This window comes from Pyricularia oryzae, chromosome 7, assembly GCF_000002495.2.
Source record: "Pyricularia oryzae 70-15 chromosome 7, whole genome shotgun sequence".
Taxonomy (NCBI): domain Eukaryota; kingdom Fungi; phylum Ascomycota; class Sordariomycetes; order Magnaporthales; family Pyriculariaceae; genus Pyricularia; species Pyricularia oryzae.
Window position 1 is genome coordinate 2402313 of NC_017854.1, and position 22436 is coordinate 2424748.

The window sequence follows — 22436 nt, forward strand, 5'->3', positions numbered from 1 at the left end:
GGGTGTTGGTACTTGCGTCCCGTGTTGGCTTGTCGAGTTGAGGTGACGAACACTCGCTGTCCGCCTTGTTTTTCCTGTCGGCGTTCGTAAATCCGGTTGTCAAGTTTGATGGCAAGTTCGACGTACTCGAGGAAATCCTCGGGTCGGTCGAGCTTGGATACCTCGTTTTTTATTTCTGACTTCAGTCCCTGGTAAAACTGGAGGATCTTGGTTTCTTCGGTCATGTCCAGCCTTGTTGCTAACCTTTTGAATTCGGCTGCATAAGCGGAGGCTGACTTGGTTTGTCGTAGGTTGGCCAAATCTCGTTCGGTCTGTCGTTTCTCATCGGGTTCCTGGAACAAGGAACGGAGAGTGCGTTTATACCCTGCGAAAGTTGAGAAAATGTCGGTGACTTCTTGGCGTCGTTCTTCGGGGGGTACATCAAGCCATTCCTGCAACAAAGGCTCGAACCAAGACAAGGCTCGTCCTCGGAGGAAGGTGGCCGCGTGTACCACCTTTTCTGTTTCACTGCGGAAAGTTTCCAAATGGAATGTTTGGTAGGTGCGTACCTGTACAAGGTACCCTTTAAGTTGTCCAGGTGTGCCATCGAACGTAGCTGGGGGGTTAAACCTAAATCTCTCGCGCCCATCAAAAGGGGTTGAGGTAACGTTAGCACTGGCTCGGAAAGCCTGGAGTTCCTCTTGGAGTTGGGTTGCGCGGAGCGTCTGTTCGTGGAACTCCTGGTTGGTTCTAGCAACCTGCCTGCGGAACTGGTCTTCCTCGTCCTCGCTGTCGCTATCGTCCTTGGGCCGAGCAGGGGCTTTTTGGGCCGCCTTGCTGCTCGTGGCCGGGGTGCTGGGGGTGTTGTTTTTGGACGTCTGGGAAGATATGTTGTCGGATACTGCTCGGTATGTTTTAAAGCAAAGTACTGAACAGGAGCAATCAAAATGTTACGATCAAGGTATCGGGGTAACCTGTTCCTAGGGTAAAGTACAGTGGGTTGAAGCAATTGAGCGTCTGACTGGGTAACTGGGGTTCTCAATAACTGGGGGTGAAGTTATGATCGTCCTCAAGTAAATATTGAGGTTAACTAGAGTTTGATTGCTGCTAAGCAATCCTAGAATCGAATCTATCTACATGGTAATGAGCGTGCCTTATATAGACTATGTTCCGAATGTGATCTCTCCTGATCTGTCACAGATCGCAAAGATCACTTCCCTTAATCTGTTGTGATCCCTCAATGATCCCTGAGATCACTCTCTTGGCAATCACGTGAGGTCACGTGATTCCTTCTTATGTAATCCTCTTTCTGCCGGTCGGTGATTTCTCTGGGCGGGTGTCGTCAGGAGGGGTGTGACCCCACCTGGCCTCCCTGGTACCGGCCCAACTGTCTGGTCGTAACATACATGTTATGGCGAATGCCTGATTGACAGTATCAAACTATCAATTATGTGGAAGAGTGTATAAGAGTATCAGTTACAAAGTGAAGAAACATACTTGAGTTGCTTATCACTCAAAAGATGCTACCATCATAGTGTAATATACTGAGAAAGGTCTCATTCCCAAACTGACAAAGCTGCATCGCATGTGCTTTGCGATTTATATTAATGTAACCTTGTATGGATAACACATGTTTTCTCACGGTTGTCAGGCATTTCGTGTGGCAAAGAGACACGCCTTTTAAATGTGTTCCAGCTACCGGTAATTTAACGTCTATGCGCTGTCGATGGTGCAATTCGTTGTTGATGCAAAGAGGTGCACGCGGAAAGAATTCGAAAAATGTTGATTTGATCTCAAGGCCAGAACGCAAAGCCGCTGTTGAGCGTTGAGCGTAACCAGCACATTTAAACTATCCAAAGCCAAAGACTCTACTGCTTTTTGCCGAAGAAGGAAAACCCCGGCTTCCGAGAATCTCCAGACTTGGACTCAGTCATGGACCTGGACAGGCTGGACTTGCCCTTGGAAGAGCGTGGCGAGTCCTTTTGTATCGAACGCGACTCGGACGATGTTCGCCGGCGCCTCCGCGGAACCGCATCCACACACTTGACCTCGGCCTTTTTCATGACGGCTGGCGGCAGGTCAAAGAGCTCCCCATCTGCGTTGCCCCGCTTGAAGAGCACCGGGGTGGCGACGATGCGCACGCTCCTCTCGGGCTTGCTAGCCATGCCGTGTGCCTCCACACCACCATCTTGTTCTCGTCGCTCTTCTTCTTCTTCTTCTTCCTCCTGGTCCGCCTCCCTCATGGTGTAGGGATCCATCTGCACATGCTCCGGGAACCAAAGAGTCCAGCTGGCCCTCTGCGTGCGCATCAGCGTCGAGGCGAGCACCGCGTGTTTGAAGATCCTCACGAGGTCGTCCATCATTTCTCGAGGGTCGCTCGGTGACAGCCACCTGCACAATACACCCAGCGCGTAGTTGGCCATCTGGTGGACTGCATCCCTGCTCCAGAGAGGAGGGTCCCTCCCCCGCGCCTCAAAGAGCGATAGGGTCAAGGCGCGCCAGTTGTTCAAATTAGCAAGGTTGCCTAGACTCGTTCAGGTCCTGTTAGCATAGATGCCATGGAACAAGGAAAACGGAGAAATGTCGGTTCGGCGTAATTTCGAGGTTTGCTTTGCTTACCAAGCTTCATCAGTTCAAGCTCCAAAAATCCTATCGCTGCCTCGTGGTCGGCCTTGCCGAGGCTAAAGTCGTGGCCAGATGTCTTTTCCAGGGTGACAGACCGGAAGGTTCTGTTGGTCACAATGGCTGCTAGGAGTCCTCGGTAAAACATTCGCCAGGACTTTTTTGGATCCACAGATTCCAAATAGCTCTGCAGCTCATCGAAATGGTTAAGGCATGGGAGCACCTGCCCGCAGAGCTTGAAAAGATCTTGGTCGATTTCGCCAACCAAAGGGGGGTTCCTGTCTCCAGAGTTTCGGCACCATTTATTCACGGACGCTTTTATATCCCTGAACAGCGCATCCACATGGCCCTTTATCTTGTTGTCCTCTTCCTGCCGGCCATAGACTTGATCTTTATCCATCATGTTGGTTCGGAGATTATCATTTAGCGTTTTCAGCCTTTGGATTTGCGCTTTGAGGCCGACGATCTGTTGTTCTTTTTTCTCCAGTCGCTCGTGTATCGTTCGGCTGAACATCTTGATTACTTCATCAATAGGCTGCTCCCTATCGTCGACCGTGAATCTCTCGTCATAATGGCCGGGGCATGCGTTTTCCGAAGCTGAATCCACCCCATCACAAGGTCTTGCTGGTTTCATATTGACCAAGCCTGTACTGTGAGAAGGCTATCAGTTTGGGCTCTAGAGGTGGCGAGATTTGTTGAGATTTGAAGGAGCCACAGAACTTTACCGCAAAATAAACCAAAGAGAGCTTCCATAGAACAACGCTTGTTTGAAAATGATAAGAATTTGTTCTGCCTGCTGGGCTGACCTCTTACTCTGGATAAGGGGGCTTCTCTCCTTGGATCTTGGAGGCGAGGTACTTGACCTATATTATATACATCTTGTAATCTATTTCCCGCATGGAGACTATCTCAGTCACTTCTTCTAGGTAGATAAAGGCGACCGGCCAGCGCAGTGCCAAGGAAACAATAAAAGTGACTAAACCCATGACTTTTACCTGATGTGGCGCAGCGATACATCATCAGCCGTCTCCGACTAGGTGCATAGTCTGAGGCTGTGGAACCAGCTCCAGCCGTCGGACGCATTTAATTCTGCCACGTTACCGGGCGGGAAAATGCCTCAGTTTCTCGCATCCACTGGCATGTTACTCCTCCTTCAGCCGAAACTTTTAGTGCTTGCAAGAGGCAAACTCCTTGGCGATGACTGTCCCGCTAGCTAGCTCACCACTAAACTTTCGGTAGGTACTACATTGGCCTTGACTCCAGGCTCGACGCCACAAAGCACGTAGGCACCTCTCTCCACGGTGAGCTAGGTTCAAGTTCGAGCCTAAAGTCTGGGCAGCAGAAGAATCCTCAACCGTTTAATATATATTGCAATTCTTTCCAGGGGAAGCCCGACTGCGTCTGGTGTGCGTTCTTTTCAGTCTTTGCACCCAAGGATAGACACGCTCACTGCACACGAAAACATAATCAATTTCCTCGCCATGGATCCCCTCAACACGTCGGGACCGACTTCAGGTGCCGCAGAAGCCCAAAAACTTGACATGATCCTCGTGACCGGGGTTACTGGGGCTGGCAAAAGCTACTTTATCAATCAACTTGCGGGCCGCGAGGTTGTAGAAGAGGGCCGGGATCTCAAGTCTTGTAAGCCAACAAAAGCATTTGTTACCCCCAATCTCTTCTCCACCACCATCACTAATAACGCCCCCCCTCAAGGCACACAAAAATGCCGAATGATTCCCTTGAGTGTGGGCGCATCCAAGTGTCTCCTCATCGACACACCCGGATTTGACGACACTCACCGATCGGACTCGGAGATACTCGCAGAGATTGCCCAACTTTTGGCGGTACAATACAAGAGCGGTATCAAATTGAAGGGGATCATCTACATCCATCGAATAAGCGACATCAAGTACACGGGATCCGCGGTGAACACGTTTGAGATCTTCCGCCGGCTTTGTGGAGACGAGGCCCTGGGGAACGTGATGCTCGTCACCAGCCACTGGAACAAGGTGACACGATCCGAGGGTTCGGATCGCGAACGTCAGCTGAGGAGCGACTTTTGGTCGTACATGCTCATGCGCGGATCGAAGCTGAGCCGCTTCCACGGCGATCGCGATTCGGCGCGTGGGCTGGTCAGCCAGATACTCATGAACGACCCGGTGGTCCTCGCGTTGCAGCGTGAGATTATCGACCAAGGACTGGACCTGAACAAGACCGAGGCCGGCTCGTATGTCGGCAAGGGTCTGGGAGATCGACAAGATCGGTACCAGTCGGAGCTCAGGACCATAAAGGGGCGCTTGGCCGAGCCGCAGGTGAGTCCGCAGGAGAAGAGACAGCTTGAACAAGACCGCGACAAGGCAATCAATCACCTGGCGGCTCAAGAGAATCAGGCACAGATTCTCGGGCAGAATGTTCAATCCCAAGTCGCGCAAAAGACGAAATGGAAGAGAAACCTTTTCGCCAGGACTGTAGCTGCCACTATCCCTGTTTGTCTCGAGATCATGGCTTCACTGATTGGGTTTGACGGTCTGTTTGATTTCGAGAGCTGGCTAGGCTTTGACGAGTACTGATTTTTTTTCTTTTTTTTTCAGTCAACTCCTGGGCCGAGCCGATGGTTTGGCTTCCATTCTTTCATCTTGTGTTGTACGAAATCATAGGCAATTCTCTACAGCCCGTGTCTCTAAAGAGCTTTAAATTTGAATAAAATAGTATTACCATGTACAGTAAACAAGTCCTAATGTAAACTCCAATAGTCTAGGTGTGGGTTATATGGCCACGATAAATCTCTGAAGAATCGCCGAATCAATCGCTGGGATTAACAAAAGCTTACTCCTATACTCTCTATCTCTAAATCAAGCCAAAAGGACGAAAACGTTCTGGAACATGTATCCAATAGGAGGCTAAAGTCGCCATGGGGTGCTATCGCACGCTGGGGCGCCACGCAAAAAGATGTACTTTCAACGTGTTTTTTTTTTAGTCTTTTTTTGAGGCTGACTTTCAGCTACACTAAAGTACCTTAGCTAGGTAGGAGGTAGATACTCCATGTACACGCAACATTTCGGACTATCCTTGTGCGGCTGAACAAGCACGCGTTACATTATGCCTCACTCTATCCAGCATGGCCCTTTTGCTATTAAATCTCTCAGCAAAGCAGCCTCGTAGTCTGTCGATTCTCGAAAACTATTTACCATCCTCAACTCCTAAGAATATTTTTCTCCAGAGACAGCACATGCACAACGCCCTCAATGGTCAATGATTCATAAAGCGACAAACAATTAACTCGCAACCAGATACGATGCAGGAAATTGTGGTCGGTATTGATTTTGGAACAACGTAAGTGCCCCAACACCCCAAACTGCTTTGACCAAAATATATTTGGAACAATCCAACAGCTGAGAATGGTTGATGCCGATGAGAGTTAACAATAACATTGTGCCTTGTACATTCCTTTAGCTTTTCCGGGGTGTCTTGGGCCATAAATCATGGCAAAAAGAGTATTCGTCTCATCCAGAACTGGCCCAAGACTGGTGCAATCAACAACAACGACGTCAAAGTTCCAACTACTATTGTCTATGACAGCACAGGTAAACCAGCAAATTGGGGTTATACGATAGGTTTCAAGGAGGAAAGTCTTCGCTGGTTCAAAATCCTGCTCGAGGCAGACCCGAGGTACTCGGACAAAGCACGAGAAATCCACGAGACCAGGATCCTATTGGAAAACCTTGGTAAGACACCTGTCGAGGTTGCTGGCGACTACCTCGGAAAGATTTGGGAGTATACGCAAAAGGATATTCGGCGTCACATGGGCTGCGACGGGTGGCAGCAAGACTGCGAAATACTCTTTGTCGTCACGGTACCTGCCGTCTGGTCTGCAAGCGCCAAGCAGAAAACCTTGGACGCGGCAGCAGCCGCTGGACTGGGACCCCGCATTCAGCTGTTGCCTGAGCCCCAGGCTGCGGCCTTGGCGGCTTTGGAGGAGATGGAAGATCAGGACAGGCTCAAGGTATGGAAATGTTTTACTTTTTTTTGTTTATATTGCCATTGTTCGGACGTGGCAGCTGACTCTTTCCCGACTCCAGATTGGAGAAGCATTTACCATCTGCGATGCGGGGGGTGGAACTGTGGTATGTACTGTGCCCATTCCCCTTGTGTCTTGTATTCCAGCTTCCCTTTACCATACGTTCTTGAACTTCCGTCACGTAATACCGCCCACCACTAAAATCAAGTACTTTGCAGGACCTCATCAGCTACGTGGTAACAGACACCAACCCTGTCAGGATAAGAGAATGTGCCGTCGGCGATGGTATGCTATAATGCAACCCAGCTCAAGCTCCGCTGGGAAATTGATATGAACAAAGCTGCTAACCATCATTGGCCCCAAACTCGTTTTTTTAGGAGATTTGTGTGGGTCCGTCTATATCAATCATGCTTTCGAAAAAGACCTCAAACTCAGAGTCGGAGAGAGACAGTACAAGTCGATTCAAAGGGCTAGACGTCGGAAGATGCTTTTGGATTTCGACACTGTAAAACAATCCTACGAAGGCGACCCGACAAAGGACTTTGAAGTGGACCTGAAGGGGGTCCAAGACAGCAAGGAGAACGGAATCGAGGATGAAACCATAGCAATCTCGGCGTATGTTTTCAATTTCAGCCCCGACCTTGTTCTCACATTTAACATTGCTAACTTGCTCCTTTTCTTTTCATGTTTTGCCAGGAGCACCATGAGAACTGTGTTTGATCATGTCTGCGGCCAGATTGAAAACCTCATACAAAAGCAGTTACAGAGCGTCGAAAAGGAAGGGAAATCCGCAAAGGCAAGACCGCACATGCAAAGATTGAGAAAGCACAAGCCTCTGCTAACCAAGCTCTCTAGGCAATCCTTTTGGTGGGTGGATTTGGTGAATCCAAGTATCTATATCATCGACTAGAAGAGAGTTACCAGTCATGCGGGATACGTGTCATTCAGGCCCAGGGCGCGTAAGTATACCGTTCAACACCAATCTTATAGTTGCCTACTAATACCTGGGGTCGGTGCATAGTTGGTCAGCCATTTGTCGAGGTGCAACCCTATGGGGTCTCTCGAGGTCGTCACCCACGCTTGCTCCCATGGTTACCTCGGTCAAGTCGAGGGTGAGCTATGGAATGTGTGTGCGTGAACCCTACGAGGCAAACGTGCATCTGGAGGAAGATTTGGTTTTCGACGAGGAAAATTGGGAATGGATGGCTGATAACCAAATGAATTGGCTGCTCCAAAGGGTAAGTTGTGTCCTTCACATTGACACATTTCATTACTGTCATACTCAGGCAGATAAAAGCTAACAATTCAACGCTCCATCAAATCCACAATAGGGAGATACAATCGAAGAGGGAAAGCAGCTGCAGCTGTCTGTTTTCCGGAACGTGGCTTTCGAAGAGAAGAAACTATTTTCTCCCACTGTCCCCACTTTCACTGAGCACACTTTTGATGTGACACTATGGGTGTCTCACACGGACAGTCCCCCATCGCGAGCAAACGATTGTATGAAAGAATCCTGTTTTTCCCTGGGACAGTTATGCTATTGAAAATTATATATCAGTTGTGGAAGTTGCTAACTTTTTTTTTTTTTTTTTTTTTTACTTACGGCAGCTTGCAAGGAGCTGGTTTCGGTCAATGTTACGTTGACCAGAGCTCAGATCAAAGACTTTGGACATAAATTCAAGAGCAAAAAGGACAAGAGCACCTGGCGCCGCGTCGACTACACGGTCGTCATGACGCTAAACAATTCGCATTTTGAGATTACTGTAAACTGCAGGGGGCAGGACATCACTTCTTTCAACACCGAATACGTGGAGGAGTAGGTTGCCGCCTCGGGATATGCAAGGAGGATGGCTTGAAAACCGCCCCTGAGGATGTAAATGCGCAACTCAATGGCAGTTGCTTTTTGTGTAGCGTCGATCATGGAAAGCAGATGTTGTTTTTGATTGCAGAACTATCATGTCATTCTCATCTCCTGGAGCCTTTGAGCCCCCCAGAACGGGGCGATCTCTTACGACGCGTAAAATTTGCATGATCTACAAAGGGGTAACGTTGCGTACCCCCTGTTCGGCACCCCCCCCTGTTCGGCACCCTGAAAATCTAACAACGAAATGCCTACTTTTATAAACTGATTTAAATATAAAATTATCAACGGACAAAAATACAATCGTTTTCACGCTTCTCCGGTTCATTAACCTCTTCTTCATCAGCTAAAGGTTCCAAATTTTCTATATCATTTTCCTGCAATCCAATAATGTTCTGTTTGTTAACCAAAAGCTCGTTTGGATCCGGAACCACCCTCCTCCTTTTAACCGGCCGTATTGCCTCCAGTTGTGCTTCCAATAAGCTGATTTTTTGCTGGGCGCTAGCCAAAAGGGTATCTTTGGCTTCGAAGCTTTTTTGGACTTTTGCAAATAAAAGACGTGAAGTAGCGTTGGTTTTGTTGGATTGGGAAAGTTTTTGCAGTTGAAGTCGGATATCTCGGGTCGTTTTAGGGGTTTTCCAAATAAGTAAAGACGGGTCGTTAATTTTTTGGGCTGGGCTTTCCGGTGTTTTATCCCTTTGCAAACCGTTGTTTTTATCTTTTATAACGTTGGCGTTGCTATTTTCTAACAAAAAAGGGCTTAAAAGTGGTTTAACCAAGTTTACCGGCCATAACCCCGTTGTACGCCAACCAGATTGAATGGTTTTTGCTATAAATGCTTTTAATCTGGCCTTTCGATAACAAAGTAGGAAATTTCGTTTTCCAATAACTGTTGAACAGCAAAATTGGCTAACAAATCCAAGTTGACGTCGATAAGCTTCTTTTAACGGCCCAAAAACCGATAGATCCAATGGTTGAAGAACGTGTGACGAATGAGGGGGTAAATATAGGAGTTGAATATTATTTTGCAAGCAAAGAAGCATAAATTCGTCCGTTATATGTGATCCATGGCCATCCAAAACTAATAACCGCTTTTCAGGGGTTAAAGGTTGGGTATACGGAATAAACACCTTTTTTAACCATTCGATAGCCGTTTGGTTATTTGTCCACCCGTTTTCGGTTGCATGAAATTGCCAATTATCGAAAGGGCTTAAATCCGTGGGAAACCATTGTTGTTGTACGTTTTTTCCCTTAAATATAACGAGGGGAGGGAGGGCAACGCCCGTAGCCGATATACATTCGATTATAGTCGTCCAACCACGCGTTCCGGGCTCTTTTCGTTGCAACGGCCGGATCCCGTTAAGCCCTAATACTAGGCCATTAGATCCTTTGCCTTCCATTATACCGGTTTCGTCCATATTCCAACGGTTTTCCGGTTTAATAGCGTTAATAACCGGGTTCGTAATATAAAGCCACCAAGATTTAATTACCTCCGTAGTAGCGCCATTAACCCGGGCGTTATCTATTCGACGGGGCCTTTGGGTTTTAAGGATTGGATAACGAGCCAAAAAACGAGTTATCCAACGTTTTCCAAGGCCTTTTGTCTCTCCGGCGGCTTGAAGAATTCGTTCGGCAAAAAAGCGTAATTCTTGATGCGTTGGCGGAAGCCCTAAAGCTGTTTGGGTAAGTACCCAATCAGCCAAATGCTTTTCCTGTTCCGTGGAAAGCCTTTGAAAAGGGCTTTGTGCTTTTTTATAAGGTTGAGAACCTTTAAGTCGACTTTGAAGTGTAGACCTAGGTATTCCCCATTTTCGGGAGGTTTTTGCAATTGGATTGCCATTATTGACGTCGTTAATTGCAGATATAAGCTGTTTTTCAGTATATTGCTTCATTGGAAAATGGAGAATTAAAATCAGAAAAAAGTAAATCCAAAAGTGACAGATTCATCGAGATATTTATAATAGAAGTTGGAGGATAAAAATAAAAGTGTTGTTATTTTTGGGTGCCGAACAGGGGGGGTGCCGAACAGGGGGTACGCAACGTTATACTGAGGATCACCCCCGGGGTCAAGCGGATAGGTTTGGGGGCTGTTGACAAACGGATCATTACCTCTTGAGGATGAAGCAAATCTTGATTTTGGTCATTGCTTCTTTCATGGTCGCATATACTCGATCGTCATAAGCATAGAACTGATTTCTCGAATGTCTGCTGCTGCTTGATCGGCGACGATCAATTGTGGCACTGTGGAGTTGTTGGTATATGCTGCTCCAGCACTGCCATCGAAAACAAAAGGAGGTGGCGAAGCGGTTGAGCCCAAGCAGCAATGCGTTGTTACGCTCAACGTCGGAGATGGTAAAAATCTATGGAAAAGTACTATATACTCGACGCGGGGAGAAGATTCGCTTTCCGTGGATCCCAGTCTCAAGCAAAGTACCGTTGCCGCCCATGGTGCGCGAACCTTTCCAAAAAGTGGGTGCTCAGAGATAGAAATTACTCAGACGGGAAAGGGCCTTTGGGTCGGGATAGTAGTTACATTGGCAATCCCCCGAGGATATGTTGTTGAAAAAGGGGATCATTTTGATCCTCTTGTCAGCGTGCGTTCTTTCCTTGTAGAAAGGAAATATGCATACTTGAATTCTTCATATACTTTTACCAATCGGGCAGTAATTAAAATCAGTTTGTGGGCTTATTTTGAACGGCCAAAATCCCAGCAGACAGGAGGTATTTTTAGCCATGTTGCATTATTTAATCTTGGAAAATCATATCGAGTGGGTTGTTTGACGGTTAAAAATAATGCTTAAATGTAATTATAAACCATCACTTGGCATGGATACCCTCACCTGCCGCTCCGTGTATCAATATAAAGCGAGTCAAACCTCTCTCTTTCTTGTAGAATTCTCCCTAGTTGACCACCCTATCCCCAATACACTCTCTTGGTACAAACTTTTTGCTTTTATCCACAATCGTTTACCTTTTTCCTTCACCACATTCGTTTATTTTATTTTTGGCACTTGTACAAGACACGCGTTCACCATGCAACCCGGCACCTTTCTCGCCAGCGCCCTCGCCGCGGCTCTCGTCCCGGCCGGCGCCCTCGCGGCCACACCTCCTGGCTCCCCGAGTGCTCGCCTGGCTGGCACCTCGAACGCTCGTCTGGCTGGCATCTCGAACACCAACCCGCCCGGCGGCGCCCCGAGGCCCAGACAGCAATGCTTCCTTTCGGCCGATCTGGGTCCTGATGTCATGGGTCAGCCGACCCTCCTCGAAGCTACGCCGTTTGTGAACGACATGTTCGATTTCCACGGATATCGGTGCCAAATGGGCAAAGACTGCAGCCACGTGCGGTGTCGGGGATTTCCTGCCGCGTTCAAAATGACAGCGAGAAATTACCCGGACGGGAAAGGGCCTCTGGGAACATCAGCAGGAGACAGTTTCGTCCCTGGGCCGGTTGTCAAGGTTTATCCAGCTCCACGTTGATTTGCAACCTTGATTTCCAGCGACAAATACACAAGGGTCATGCCTATCTTTCTCTTCATGCCCACTTTTACCTCTTGTGTTAGTGCCATGCCAAGTCTGGCCTTTTTGGTTATACTTGTGGATAAGCCAAGGCAAATGCAGAAACCCCGTGCATCTGGAGGAGGCCCAGCTGGTATCGTCATTTGCCCGACAGAGATGTACCTTTGGCAAAGATCTTCTGGGTCACAGCTTGGCTACTCTGACACTTGCTGGCGCCGTGTTCCAGCTGTAGAGGCCCTGAAACAAGCCAGGCCTTGAATTTCCTCCCAAAGATTCGCTGGTGAACGCATCGCATTTTATCCCTCAACGTGGAAGTTCCTGACTTGGGAAGTAATCCGGGGTTCTATTCAGCTTTGTGGGATTGTAACAGTCTATCGACAAGAGGGAGCCGCAAAAGGTTGATGACTGTCCGCTTAGCTTGTGGATTGCGATACGAGCCAGCCAACCAGTTCCCCCGGACCCACGTCCACCCAAGCTAACGTCCAGGCAGCTGAATTGAGAGGGAAAAGAGGCCACGTAGATGATTATGCCATGTTTGATAGATATAGCTTTCCTATGCCATCTTCTGACCAGCGAGGTCTACCATGTCAGGATAAAATCCGTAAACCCCCATGATCTCAAGAAACATTGCACCTGGATTTCACCGATCGCCAACACAATAGAGTAGCATCGAATCGCCTAAACAATCCGTCTCGACGACAGAGATTCACTCAACATGCTTTCAACCACGCCATCACCAGTCACCATCATAGCATTCGTGTCCCGGAAGCCCGGCACGACGCTCGAGGACTTCAAAACATACTTCGAAACCAAGCACGCCCCCTGGGTCATTTCCCTCGTCGAGGCGGGCTGCGGGCCACAAGTCCTGCCCCTGAGCTACGCGCGGTACTACCTCAACGACGGCAGACCTGCAACCCTGCCTGTCGGGCCGGGAGACTACGATGCCGTGTCCTGCGTGACGTTTCGGGACATGCAGCACCGGGACGCATACCTCGCCGAGATCACCAAGCGCTACGAGGCCATAGGCGCGGATGAGGAGACGTTTATGGATCGCAGCAGGCTCAAGGTCATGACATGCTCGGATATGACGTGGTGATTGCGCTTGGTGCGGCTGATGGCTCATGGTGTAAATGTTTGAGCTCAAAAAGTCTGCAGCGGGGCTTGCGACGGGATCGTGGGAAGTTGTATACTTGTCATGCATCTCCAACTCCTGCAGACAGAATGGATGAAGCCAGAATAAATTATGGGCAAGGAGTTGTCGAGAGAGAGCGCTTCTAGTTGGCCGTGGCCGGGAAATACCGGATCCATTATGGGGATACTCAGGACTGCACGGGGCGAGTGAAAGCGCAAGAAATAATACCGTATTATTCCCATACTGAGCCCAAATTCTCTCGAAACCATCATATCGCAGTTGCTACCAGCCTCGTCATGTCAATTAGTTGACTAGGTTGCAATCTCACTGGCGGAACACAGGGTATCATGTCGGCCTTATCATGCAAATCCCCTGCTTTTGGGCAATAAGCAATGATATCCTTTGTTGGCAAAACGTGGGATCCGGTATCGGAATCCGGGTTACCCAACGGGGAAACTCCGCAAGCGATCTGTCAAAAAGGCTGCATCAAAGGTGACAGAAGACCCTTTCGCCGCCGAGAAAGAAAAAAAAGAGATGCACGTTTGGGGGAGGGAAGCTTGGGGGTGGAGAAAGTTCTAGACCTGGGCGGTAAAAAGTGGTCATGAGGAGGACAAGGGATTTGTTTTGCGGGGAGAAGCACCTAGACCATCACTGCCGCTGCTTGGTACAGTCTTGGGGGGATACTGGCTGGTAAATTGACTGATCCCCTCGAATGAAGTTGGTGGTCTGCCGAGTCCAATCCTTCTTTCTCTCTTATTTCTCTGTTTCCATTTTTGCGCATTAATTACATCAGAGTTTTCTCCATCTTGGCCAAGAAGTCAGCTTGTCTACCTACAAGTCTTTCGCCGAGTTCTACCTACTTGTAGCATCACGTCGTCTGTACTGCGTTTGCATGTCCACCAAACAAAGCTACCCCACTAATCTGCTTGTACCCTTCCTGCAGGTACGGAGCAAAGCGACCGGCGCAACTTGATCGAGCTACAAAGAGCATAGAGAGTGCGGTCTCCCGAGTTTCAGCCAAACGACAGTTGCCTTTGTCAATCATCCTCACCATCAATTGACTTTTCACCCCATAAAATAAAAATGCTGGGAACAAAACTCACCCGCGCAGCTTCCAGGCTGCTGCTGCCCAGTGCACGCCCGATCGCAAGCACCACCCTGACTGCCACCACCACCACCGCCGCCGCCCGCACCATATCCAGCAGCGCCAGCAACCTCCGCCCAGACACAAAGGACAAGGACCTCCCCAAGACGGCGGGCAGCTACGCGCGGACCGACGCCAGCGTGCAGGTCGAGTACCCCGAGGCGCACGAGCTGCCGTCGTCGGAACCCGTCAAGGGCGCCGGCCGCGCGGGAATCAACGTCAAGCCCACGCTCGCCACCTTTTCGCTGCAGGGCAAGGTCGGCGTCGTCACGGGGGGTGCGAGGGGGCTCGGCCTCGTCATGGGCCAGGGCATGGTGGTCAGCGGGGCCGACTTGGCGATTGTCGATCTGAACCTCGACGAGGCGAGGGAGCAGGCCAATGCGATTGTTGAGCAGTTTAGGAGGGAGAATCCCGAGGCGAAGAGGCAAGTTTTTTTTTTCCCCTCTCTTTGTTGCCTCATGTGACTACGCAGCAGACCTCATAATGCACCTGACTAACATGACCACACAAATGGCAACAGACTACCCAAGGTGACGGCACACTACGCCGACGTGTCCTCGGAGGAGTCGGTCAACGCCTGCATCGAGGACATCGTGGCGCAGCACGGCAAGATCGACAGCCTGGTGACGTCTGCCGGCTTCACCGAGAACTTCGAGGCGACGCAGTACCCGATCGACCGGATGCGCAAGCTGTTCGGCGTCAACTTTGACGGCACGTACCTCTTTGCGACCTCGGTGGCCAAGCACCTGATGGCGCGCCAGGCCGCCGGCAGCATGGTCTTCATCGGCAGCATGAGCGGCGCCATCGTCAACGTGCCGCAGCCGCAGGCCCCCTACAACAGCGTCAAGGCCGCCGTGCGCCACCTGGCCGCCAGCCTGGCCGTCGAGTGGGCGCACGCCGGCATCCGCGTCAACTGCATCTCTCCCGGCTACATGCTCACCGCCCTGACCAAGAAGATACTCGACGACAAGCCCGACCTCAAGAAGAAGTGGACCAGCCTCATCCCCCAGGGCAGGATGGGCGCCCCAGAGGACCTGATGGGTCCCGTGACCTTCCTGCTGTCGGACGCGTCCGTCTACGTCACCGGCGCTGACATCCGTGTCGATGGCGGTTACACGGTCATTTGATGACGGGTAAGCGGGCGGTTTTTTTTTAGAACTAAAAAAAAATGCAGTGCAGTATACCGGCTGCGACGTAATGCGATAATATCTGGGAAAAAAAGCGTTCTATTTTCGTTTTGTTCTACCTCTTAGCGTTAGTTTCTGAAACATTTACAATTCTTTAGACACATGGACTTCAATCAAAAATACTATATTTTTCCCTATCCCCTGGCAGAGTAATATCCCAGCCTCAGTGAAAAGAGAGCAACTCTACACGAGGGGTGGGTGGGTAGCAACACCAACTGATAAAGCCAGATCCCCGATCAAAAAGAACCTGCAATCGATCCTGCATAATATCGATGTCGGTGTCACAAGCCCGTCCGTTGTGCAAAAAACCCTCTCTCGGGATACACAAGGTGGGGAGGGAGAAAAGAAAAAGAGAGGCCACTGGGCGACCCTTTGACCGTTGATGTCGTGCAAAAACACAAGCTACCCACCTGATCGACCCTATTTTTTTACTCTCGCTAGATCTGTCTGTTTCTGGTGCGTGGCCCGAAAACTGAACAAACTCTTTATAAAGATGCGAGACACGTCGCCGATTTGGCTCTCCTCCCCCACACTCCAATGGGTTGGGGGAGTAATACAAGTCGAGTCCCCTCCCCTGAGGGACACAAGTTCTCTCTCTTTTTGTCATCCCCGATAATGATGTCGACAATGATGTCGTACTCGAAAGTTTTGCTCACGTATGCTTGTGTTGGGTGATTATGTTGGAGGGGCGGGACGAGTGCAGTAGCAGCCCCCTATTTTTGGATCCTCCGAATGTTGAAACGCCCCCTTAGAGACTACTTGACTTGCCTGCCGGTTCTGCTGCCATGCTTTTTTTTTTATTTATGCCCTATACTGGCGTATGCATTCTGCAGGTTCAGAAACCAGGTGGTTGACTGTAAAGTTTCTGTACTAGTCTAGAGTTTAGTCTAGCTTCTATTCTATACACTACACTAGGTTTAGAGCAATAACGTGCCGCGTGGATAACGGCAAATTGGGGTGTGTAGAAAATTAGAACTAGAAAAAAAAGCCATACGGATACTTGCCGCGCCAAATTTTACGTACAGAGTAGATAATTGAGCCGACGGGTGTTGTTCAGTTAGTCTTACACGCTACCATTCTTAACTAGCTATTAGATAGACAGCTCCAAGTCTAAACCTAAAGATAAGAGAAAAAAAAACCTAAATCTCATCAGGCTGCTTGATCAACCCCAACGTCTCTGCAGCCTTGATGGCCTCGACCCACCGGTCCGCCATGAAAGCATACCCCTTGTCGTTGGGATGCAACGTATCCTTGAAGTTTCCGGCCCCGGGGCTGGGATCCAACCTGGCCTCGGCATCTCGGACGCCCCCAAAGTCCACCCAGCGGATCCGCTCGTCCGCCGCCGACAGCCTCTCCAGCCGGGCGACGTAGTCCCTGTTCATGGCGGCGATCCTGCCGTCGACGACCTCGTCGCCCTGCGCGGGTATCATGGTGCTGGCGATGACGACGGCGTCCCTCGACGCGGCGGCGCGGACGTCGACGAGCAGGCGCTCGAAGCGCTCGCCCGCCGCCGCGACGCCCAGGTTGCGCGCCGCGTCGTTGGTGCCGGCGTGCACGAGCACGACGTTGGGCTTGAGGGCGGCGAGCGCCTCGGGCTGCAGCGCCTCGGCGCGGATGGCGTCGATGACGAAGCCGCCGTGGCCCTCGTGGCGCGTGCGGTCTGCGCCGCCGGCAAAGTCGCCGTCGCGCTCCGTGCCGACCATGGAGACGTTGGCGAGCTTCTCCAGCTCCGACACGAGCCGCTTGCGGTAGCCGTTGCTGCTGGTCGCGCCGACGCCGCGCGTGATGGAGTCGCCCAGCGGCATGATGCGGAGGAGCGCGCCGTTGGCAAAGGCCGGCGGCGGCTTGGCTGGGCACGAGGCGGACAGGGCTGGGGCGGCTGTGAGTAGCCCGAGGAGGAGGGTTTGGAGATGCATTGTTGCTGGATTTTGGTGCTGTGCTCTGGGAACGTGGTTCCAGTCAAAGCTAAAAGTGATGTTAGGGACTATGAGACTGGCGATAATTCGGTCTGTTCCTGCACAACATCCACGGTAAGTTGACCCGGAAGAAGTCAAGTAGTTTTACTCTATATACGTTCATTTTTGCTGATGGCAGGCGCATTCTGGCCGCAAAGAAAATGGTCCTTTTGGTGTGGGAAATGAGGTTTGCAGTTCTGACGAGGCACAGTCGTGCTGACAGGACATTATCACAGATGAGCCGCACTGCCTGCTTTCTGATTACCTGGGTACCCAAGGTACTGTACATAAGGTAGTCTTACTGTTCTACTCCTGCAAAATTGGGGGCCAAGAGAGCTGACAGCTTCCTTCCAGAAAGGGGCTATGTTTTTTTCCCCCATCGCTTGGAAATGAATGATTGGACCTGGAGGATTCTGAACCCCACAAACCCCAAACTCCTGTTCGGGGCCACCCGTTCCCAAAAAAAGAGATGGGATGAACGCAAAGCAGAGCCAGAGTAGCTGATTTGCTGGTTGCTTCCCACCACTGTGTCAAGCAAAAACAGACGAGTTCAAGAACATTTTTATGTGCTGACATATAGGGTCAGAGGATTAAGAAAATCTGCGCAAAAAAAAGAGAAGGATGTTCAACCCGGCTCCGAGTAATCGTGGGTGTTCCCGCGTCGGCACCAGATAACGACGCGACCAAGGAGACCATCCACACCGCCACCAGGTCTCTCTTTTTTTCGCGGTACCATGCATGACACCTCCCTATCGGCGATGACAACACAGATCTTAATCTCCCGGGACTGTGGGTGGTCTTTTTTTTTAATGTTTTGGGTTAATTTCCCATGCGAGGGGGGGATAAGAGCGATTTTTTTTTCCCCCGAACCATACGGCACGCTCAAGCCGTCCCATAGCGTCTCCCCTTTTGGTTCGAATCCAGAACCCAAGGGAGGGAGATTTGAAGGCTCTGCAGCAGAGAAAGTACTGCACATGAGGTATGAGGTACCTGAATGGCTGAGTAGGATGTAGGGGGGTTGTTCAAAGCCCCCATGTCACACCTACCTCTTTTTGTTTCTACCCTCGTATTTTTTCTCTCCCCCTCTCAGTCTCACCCACCCGCGACAATGTTTACAATGGGTATCGAAAGTCTTCTTTTCTTTCACGTCGCACAGAGAGCGCGCTCATTCACTGGATACCAAACAGTCAAGCCACTCGCACCTCAAGTTTCAGCCCGGACTATGGGGGTGTGGGAAGCGGGCTCAGGTTCGAGGTTGGTTGTGTTGCTTTGTATTGGCCACTACGTAAACGGCTACGAACGAGGGTTTACCAAATGGTGTTTTTTTCCTCCTATTTATCTCCTCTGTGCGCCGTCATTAGGCACCAAAAGATTCCCGCTACGATGATCAAATGTCGGTAGCCCGAGAGAAAATATCCACTGCAATGGTTTGCCATGAAGTTTGGGGATGGACTGCAAGGAATTTCGGTTGTTTTGATTGATCGTTGGTTCGTTTGGTCGTTGGTAAATGGTTTTGTTGTCCATCGTCATAGCTGCGCGCGGCTATTTCTTTTTCGTTTCTTTCGTTTAATTGATCTTTTTTTGTACATTTATTACCGGTAGTTTTTTTTTTTCGTTGCCCGTTGTTGTCGCTATTGGTGGAAGTCGCTTTTGCGATTTTGGGCTAGTACAATTGGCAATTATTTTCTGCTGGACTCGTTGGGTTGATGACGCCAGAGGGGTAGATCTTTCCATTTTCCTTCAGCCACCGTGCTGCATGCTCTTTTGTGAACTCCACTGCTCAGGCTGGGCAGGACACAGAACGAAGAGCGGGTTGTGGCCGGAGCATTAGAGCTCTTAGCAGTCAAAACGTGGGTCATTCCAAAAGGCCTATACCGCCCCAGGTGAGGCGCATCCGCTAGTTCCAGAGGATTGAGGTGTGGTTGCACAAGCATGTCTAGGTATTTCTGACGACCAAATTCCCACGCTTATTTTTTTTTCACCGCAAATTCAACACCAGCAGTCAGCGGGGCAATGATGAACTATCACCGGATACTCGACATATAATCGCTTGTCCATTATAGAGAGGGTGAGAATTGATAGCAAAAAGTAAAGTCAACAGGCAGTAGCTCATATCCACATTGGGTAAGGCATCTCGTACTCCGTACTGATACCCCATCCCATGCCTTATGACATGACCATGCGACCCGTACGCCCCCGCGCCTGATTCCCCAGATTTGATGATTTTGCTCAAATTCCAACTTTCCAAAATATCTAGTTCCTTTGCGTTATCCACTCGAGGCTTGCAGTCAAGCGCATGTTGGACATGAACCGGCATTAATTTCCATTCAACTTTGCCTGCCCGGCATCTATGGGTTGGCCTTAATGACGATTGACGTGGTGGTATAGATCGGTACCTGAAAAAAAGGTTGATTAACCACAGCACCCCCCTTGGCCGTTTGGATGGTTTTCGGATGACGGATCATGATCCCCGGGAGTGTGTCGTCTCAACCATCTTCTTTATTTCATACGTTACCTTAAAAGATAAGCCTAGCAACCGGACAGGATGGATGGTGACAAATATCGGGCTGGTTGAGCTTGGTTACTACCGTACAGGTTTGCACGGTAATCTGCCGATCCCGAGCACCCCCCCTGGAAACCCATCCCATGGCGGCGTACCATTCTCGTTGGAAAAATGCCCTGGTTGCATTCGGTTAGAGCACGGACGGAAGAAGCGGATGGGATCCGGGGATGGCTTCACTTTCCACATGAGATTCTGACTGGCAAAAAAAGGTGCCTTGATTTTTTCGCGCGACAAAGAATACATGACATGTTAAAGCCTTCTGTCCGTTCAATTCGACGGAGTAATTACCTAAGGTACCTATTAGGCAGCCAGATATTGTAGTGCTCACCTTTGATCTCAGGTAGCATCCACCTATAGGAAAACGGGTTCAAATGATTGGGTGCGCACAAAGTCCCAAATCGGGAACTACTGGTCAAACCTTCCGTGGCCGATTCCCTTGCATCAAAATGTGGGGCTTTTTCTCACCTGGCTGAACCCGGTTGATGTTTCTTTCTTTTTGTTGCTCTAATTGTTCTCTTGATTTCTGTTGGTTTTTTGGTTTTTGGTTTTTTTTTTTTGCTGATTCTGTCATATTTTCTACTTGCTTTCTGGACCTCATGTGAGGTGCGAGGCATGTTCGACATGCGTAGGTGGCTCAAGGTAATGTTTCTCTGCTGTCTCAAGGGTACCACTACCATCCCGCCTTACCGCGCTCTTTTTACGCGTAGCCATTCAACGATCCGTCGTCCAGCAAGGCCATCCCAGGAATTCATTTTTTTTTATTTAGTTCATTTTTTTTATCATTTATTCTCTTTGCTTCCTCTCACTGGCGCCGCTGCCCATGGGGAACATGGTCGCAAATGGGCAGGTATCTCTTGCCCATGCAAACAGTGGTTGGTCTATCTACTGGATGGTGTGCCACACCTGAACATTGATTGAGCCTCCCGCACTCAAATCGTTCGTCGCCCAGCATTCATTGTTCTTGCGGTGAGCAACGGTCGCCGACCATCGAAACTCTGAATGCGCGCGGGAAAGCTGGGCAGGCGTGGTTTTTTTTTTCCTTCGTCCCTTTTTGGCGAATAATTGTTTCACTGATCTCTTTGCTCGGCCGTGTCGACAAGTCTCAACTCTAACGAACAGCTATGTTCATAGATTTGAATCGCTGGGCTTGAACAGATGCTGAATCGGCAGGCAGAAATCTCCAGACTACCTGCGGTTGGTCTGCTCTACTGCACATGCGCAACACAACTACTACCCGCCTAGAAAGCATGGATGGCAATAACGCAGCCAGTCCTGCGCAGGTATTGCTCTGTGGGCTTGATAGGTTAGAATGTCGCCCACGGAAAGGCGTTCCCCCAAGAAAATGGCAAAAACGGCCACCTCCAATTCGCCGGTGTGCGCGAGGGTTAACTATCGCCAGCGCACAGAAAAAAAAAACCAAAAAGCAATCATGAGAAGGTCGCATTCCTCCACTCTGTTTTTTGACGTATCACTCTCTTGGTATTTGCCAAACGTTTCGCAACCTTCTCCCCTTCTTGCGACGATGGATTTGTTTCTGTATCTGTTTTCTCTCCTATGTAGCCCCCACGGTAGCGGGGTTGTTTTGTAGCCACTTGCCTCCTTGGCACGTGTTCCGAACCCCGTTGGTCTTTTTCAAGCCAACACCTCAAATCACTCACATTCCTCTTTTTTTTTACTTTCCTCACCGAGATGAGGGATGGGATGGCAGGCAAAACATAGTATGCGCGAAACCCCCCTCCCCCCCCCCATTAAAGGGTGTGCGCGCATTAGGTGGAGAGGGCAGCAGGAAGAGAGCCTTGCCCACCAGCAAATGTCACCCGTTTTGCCTCGGGGCTAAAAGCCGAAGCCCACGAAACGCCACCACTAGGATATCCCTTCCATTTTATTTGCATGTCCTGGCTTGGTGCAGCTATCAAGTACATGGTTGATAAACAACACCCCCGTACACCATTCGCGAAATTCCCGCTAATGTTTCCATGTCTGGGAATCCCCTGCCACCGCCGGACAATACAAAGATACCCGATGCTTGTTTGTCTTGCACACCATGCCTGATCGAAGATGGGGGGTGTGAAGGTTTCCAAATTCAGCTCTGACAGCGGCAATACCCCCCCTTGCCCTATAATCCCTTGGGTCTTTCAGCCCAGTTATTGCTTGCTTCCTTGTCCTACCCCGTATATCATCATTGTCTAGCCGTCTGTCTTGTGTGCCCCAGGCCTTGAATTTATGACTTGGTCTTGGATTTTGTTTTTATCAAGCTCTTCCGCCGCCCGCACACAAGACCGGAATACATATGGTTGCTTTCCTCTGTGCTTCACCAAGCCAACCTGAACTCTGTCACACATCAGCAGCCTCCCAGCGTACGCTTGCAAAACGACGACCTTGCTGCGCGGCTTGGTAACACAGACTTGTCATCCTCGGCACCGTCCGATGACACCAGCCTGGCATCAGCCGTATTAGTA

General features: G+C 49.9%; 7 protein-coding genes across 7 annotated transcripts; 5 read left to right on the forward strand and 2 right to left on the reverse strand.

Moving 5' to 3' along the window:
• Window positions 1–1847: 1847 nt before the first annotated feature.
• On the reverse strand, window positions 1848–3235 carry MGG_02550 (uncharacterized protein; the record flags this gene model as incomplete). The annotated part of the gene is made up of 2 exons (XM_003721204.1): window positions 1848–2503; window positions 2599–3235. The coding sequence occupies 2 exons, from the start codon at window positions 3233–3235 to the stop codon at window positions 1848–1850; spliced, it is 1293 nt and encodes a 430-aa protein (XP_003721252.1).
• Window positions 3236–4082: 847 nt separating this feature from the next.
• Window positions 4083–5171, forward strand: MGG_02549 (uncharacterized protein; the record flags this gene model as incomplete). The annotated part of the gene is made up of 2 exons (XM_003721205.1): window positions 4083–4242; window positions 4315–5171. 2 exons carry the CDS (start codon window positions 4083–4085, stop codon window positions 5169–5171), a joined length of 1017 nt encoding a protein of 338 aa, XP_003721253.1.
• Window positions 5172–5896: 725 nt separating this feature from the next.
• MGG_02548 (uncharacterized protein) lies at window positions 5897–8439 on the forward strand (the record flags this gene model as incomplete). Its single annotated transcript, XM_003721206.1, has 10 exons — window positions 5897–5934; window positions 6055–6604; window positions 6681–6725; window positions 6838–6904; window positions 6997–7234; window positions 7316–7388; window positions 7475–7578; window positions 7641–7857; window positions 7951–8119; window positions 8228–8439. 10 exons carry the CDS (start codon window positions 5897–5899, stop codon window positions 8437–8439), a joined length of 1713 nt encoding a protein of 570 aa, XP_003721254.1.
• Window positions 8440–11513: 3074 nt separating this feature from the next.
• On the forward strand, window positions 11514–11957 carry MGG_02546 (uncharacterized protein; the record flags this gene model as incomplete). The annotated part of the gene is made up of 1 exon (XM_003721207.1): window positions 11514–11957. The coding sequence occupies one exon, from the start codon at window positions 11514–11516 to the stop codon at window positions 11955–11957; it is 444 nt and encodes a 147-aa protein (XP_003721255.1).
• A 582-nt stretch (window positions 11958–12539) lies between these two features.
• On the forward strand, window positions 12540–13603 carry MGG_02545 (uncharacterized protein). The gene has a single exon (XM_003721208.1). It carries the CDS (start codon window positions 12712–12714, stop codon window positions 13090–13092), a length of 381 nt encoding a protein of 126 aa, XP_003721256.1. The 5' UTR covers window positions 12540–12711; the 3' UTR covers window positions 13093–13603.
• A 293-nt stretch (window positions 13604–13896) lies between these two features.
• Window positions 13897–15593, forward strand: MGG_02544 (D-arabinitol dehydrogenase). Its single transcript, XM_003721209.1, has 2 exons — window positions 13897–14696; window positions 14793–15593. The coding sequence occupies exons 1-2, from the start codon at window positions 14212–14214 to the stop codon at window positions 15397–15399; spliced, it is 1092 nt and encodes a 363-aa protein (XP_003721257.1). The 5' UTR covers window positions 13897–14211; the 3' UTR covers window positions 15400–15593.
• Window positions 15594–16487: 894 nt separating this feature from the next.
• On the reverse strand, window positions 16488–17538 carry MGG_02543 (uncharacterized protein; the record flags this gene model as incomplete). Its single annotated transcript, XM_003721210.1, has 2 exons — window positions 16488–17424; window positions 17489–17538. 2 exons carry the CDS (start codon window positions 17536–17538, stop codon window positions 16599–16601), a joined length of 876 nt encoding a protein of 291 aa, XP_003721258.1. The 3' UTR covers window positions 16488–16598.
• Window positions 17539–22436: the final 4898 nt, after the last annotated feature.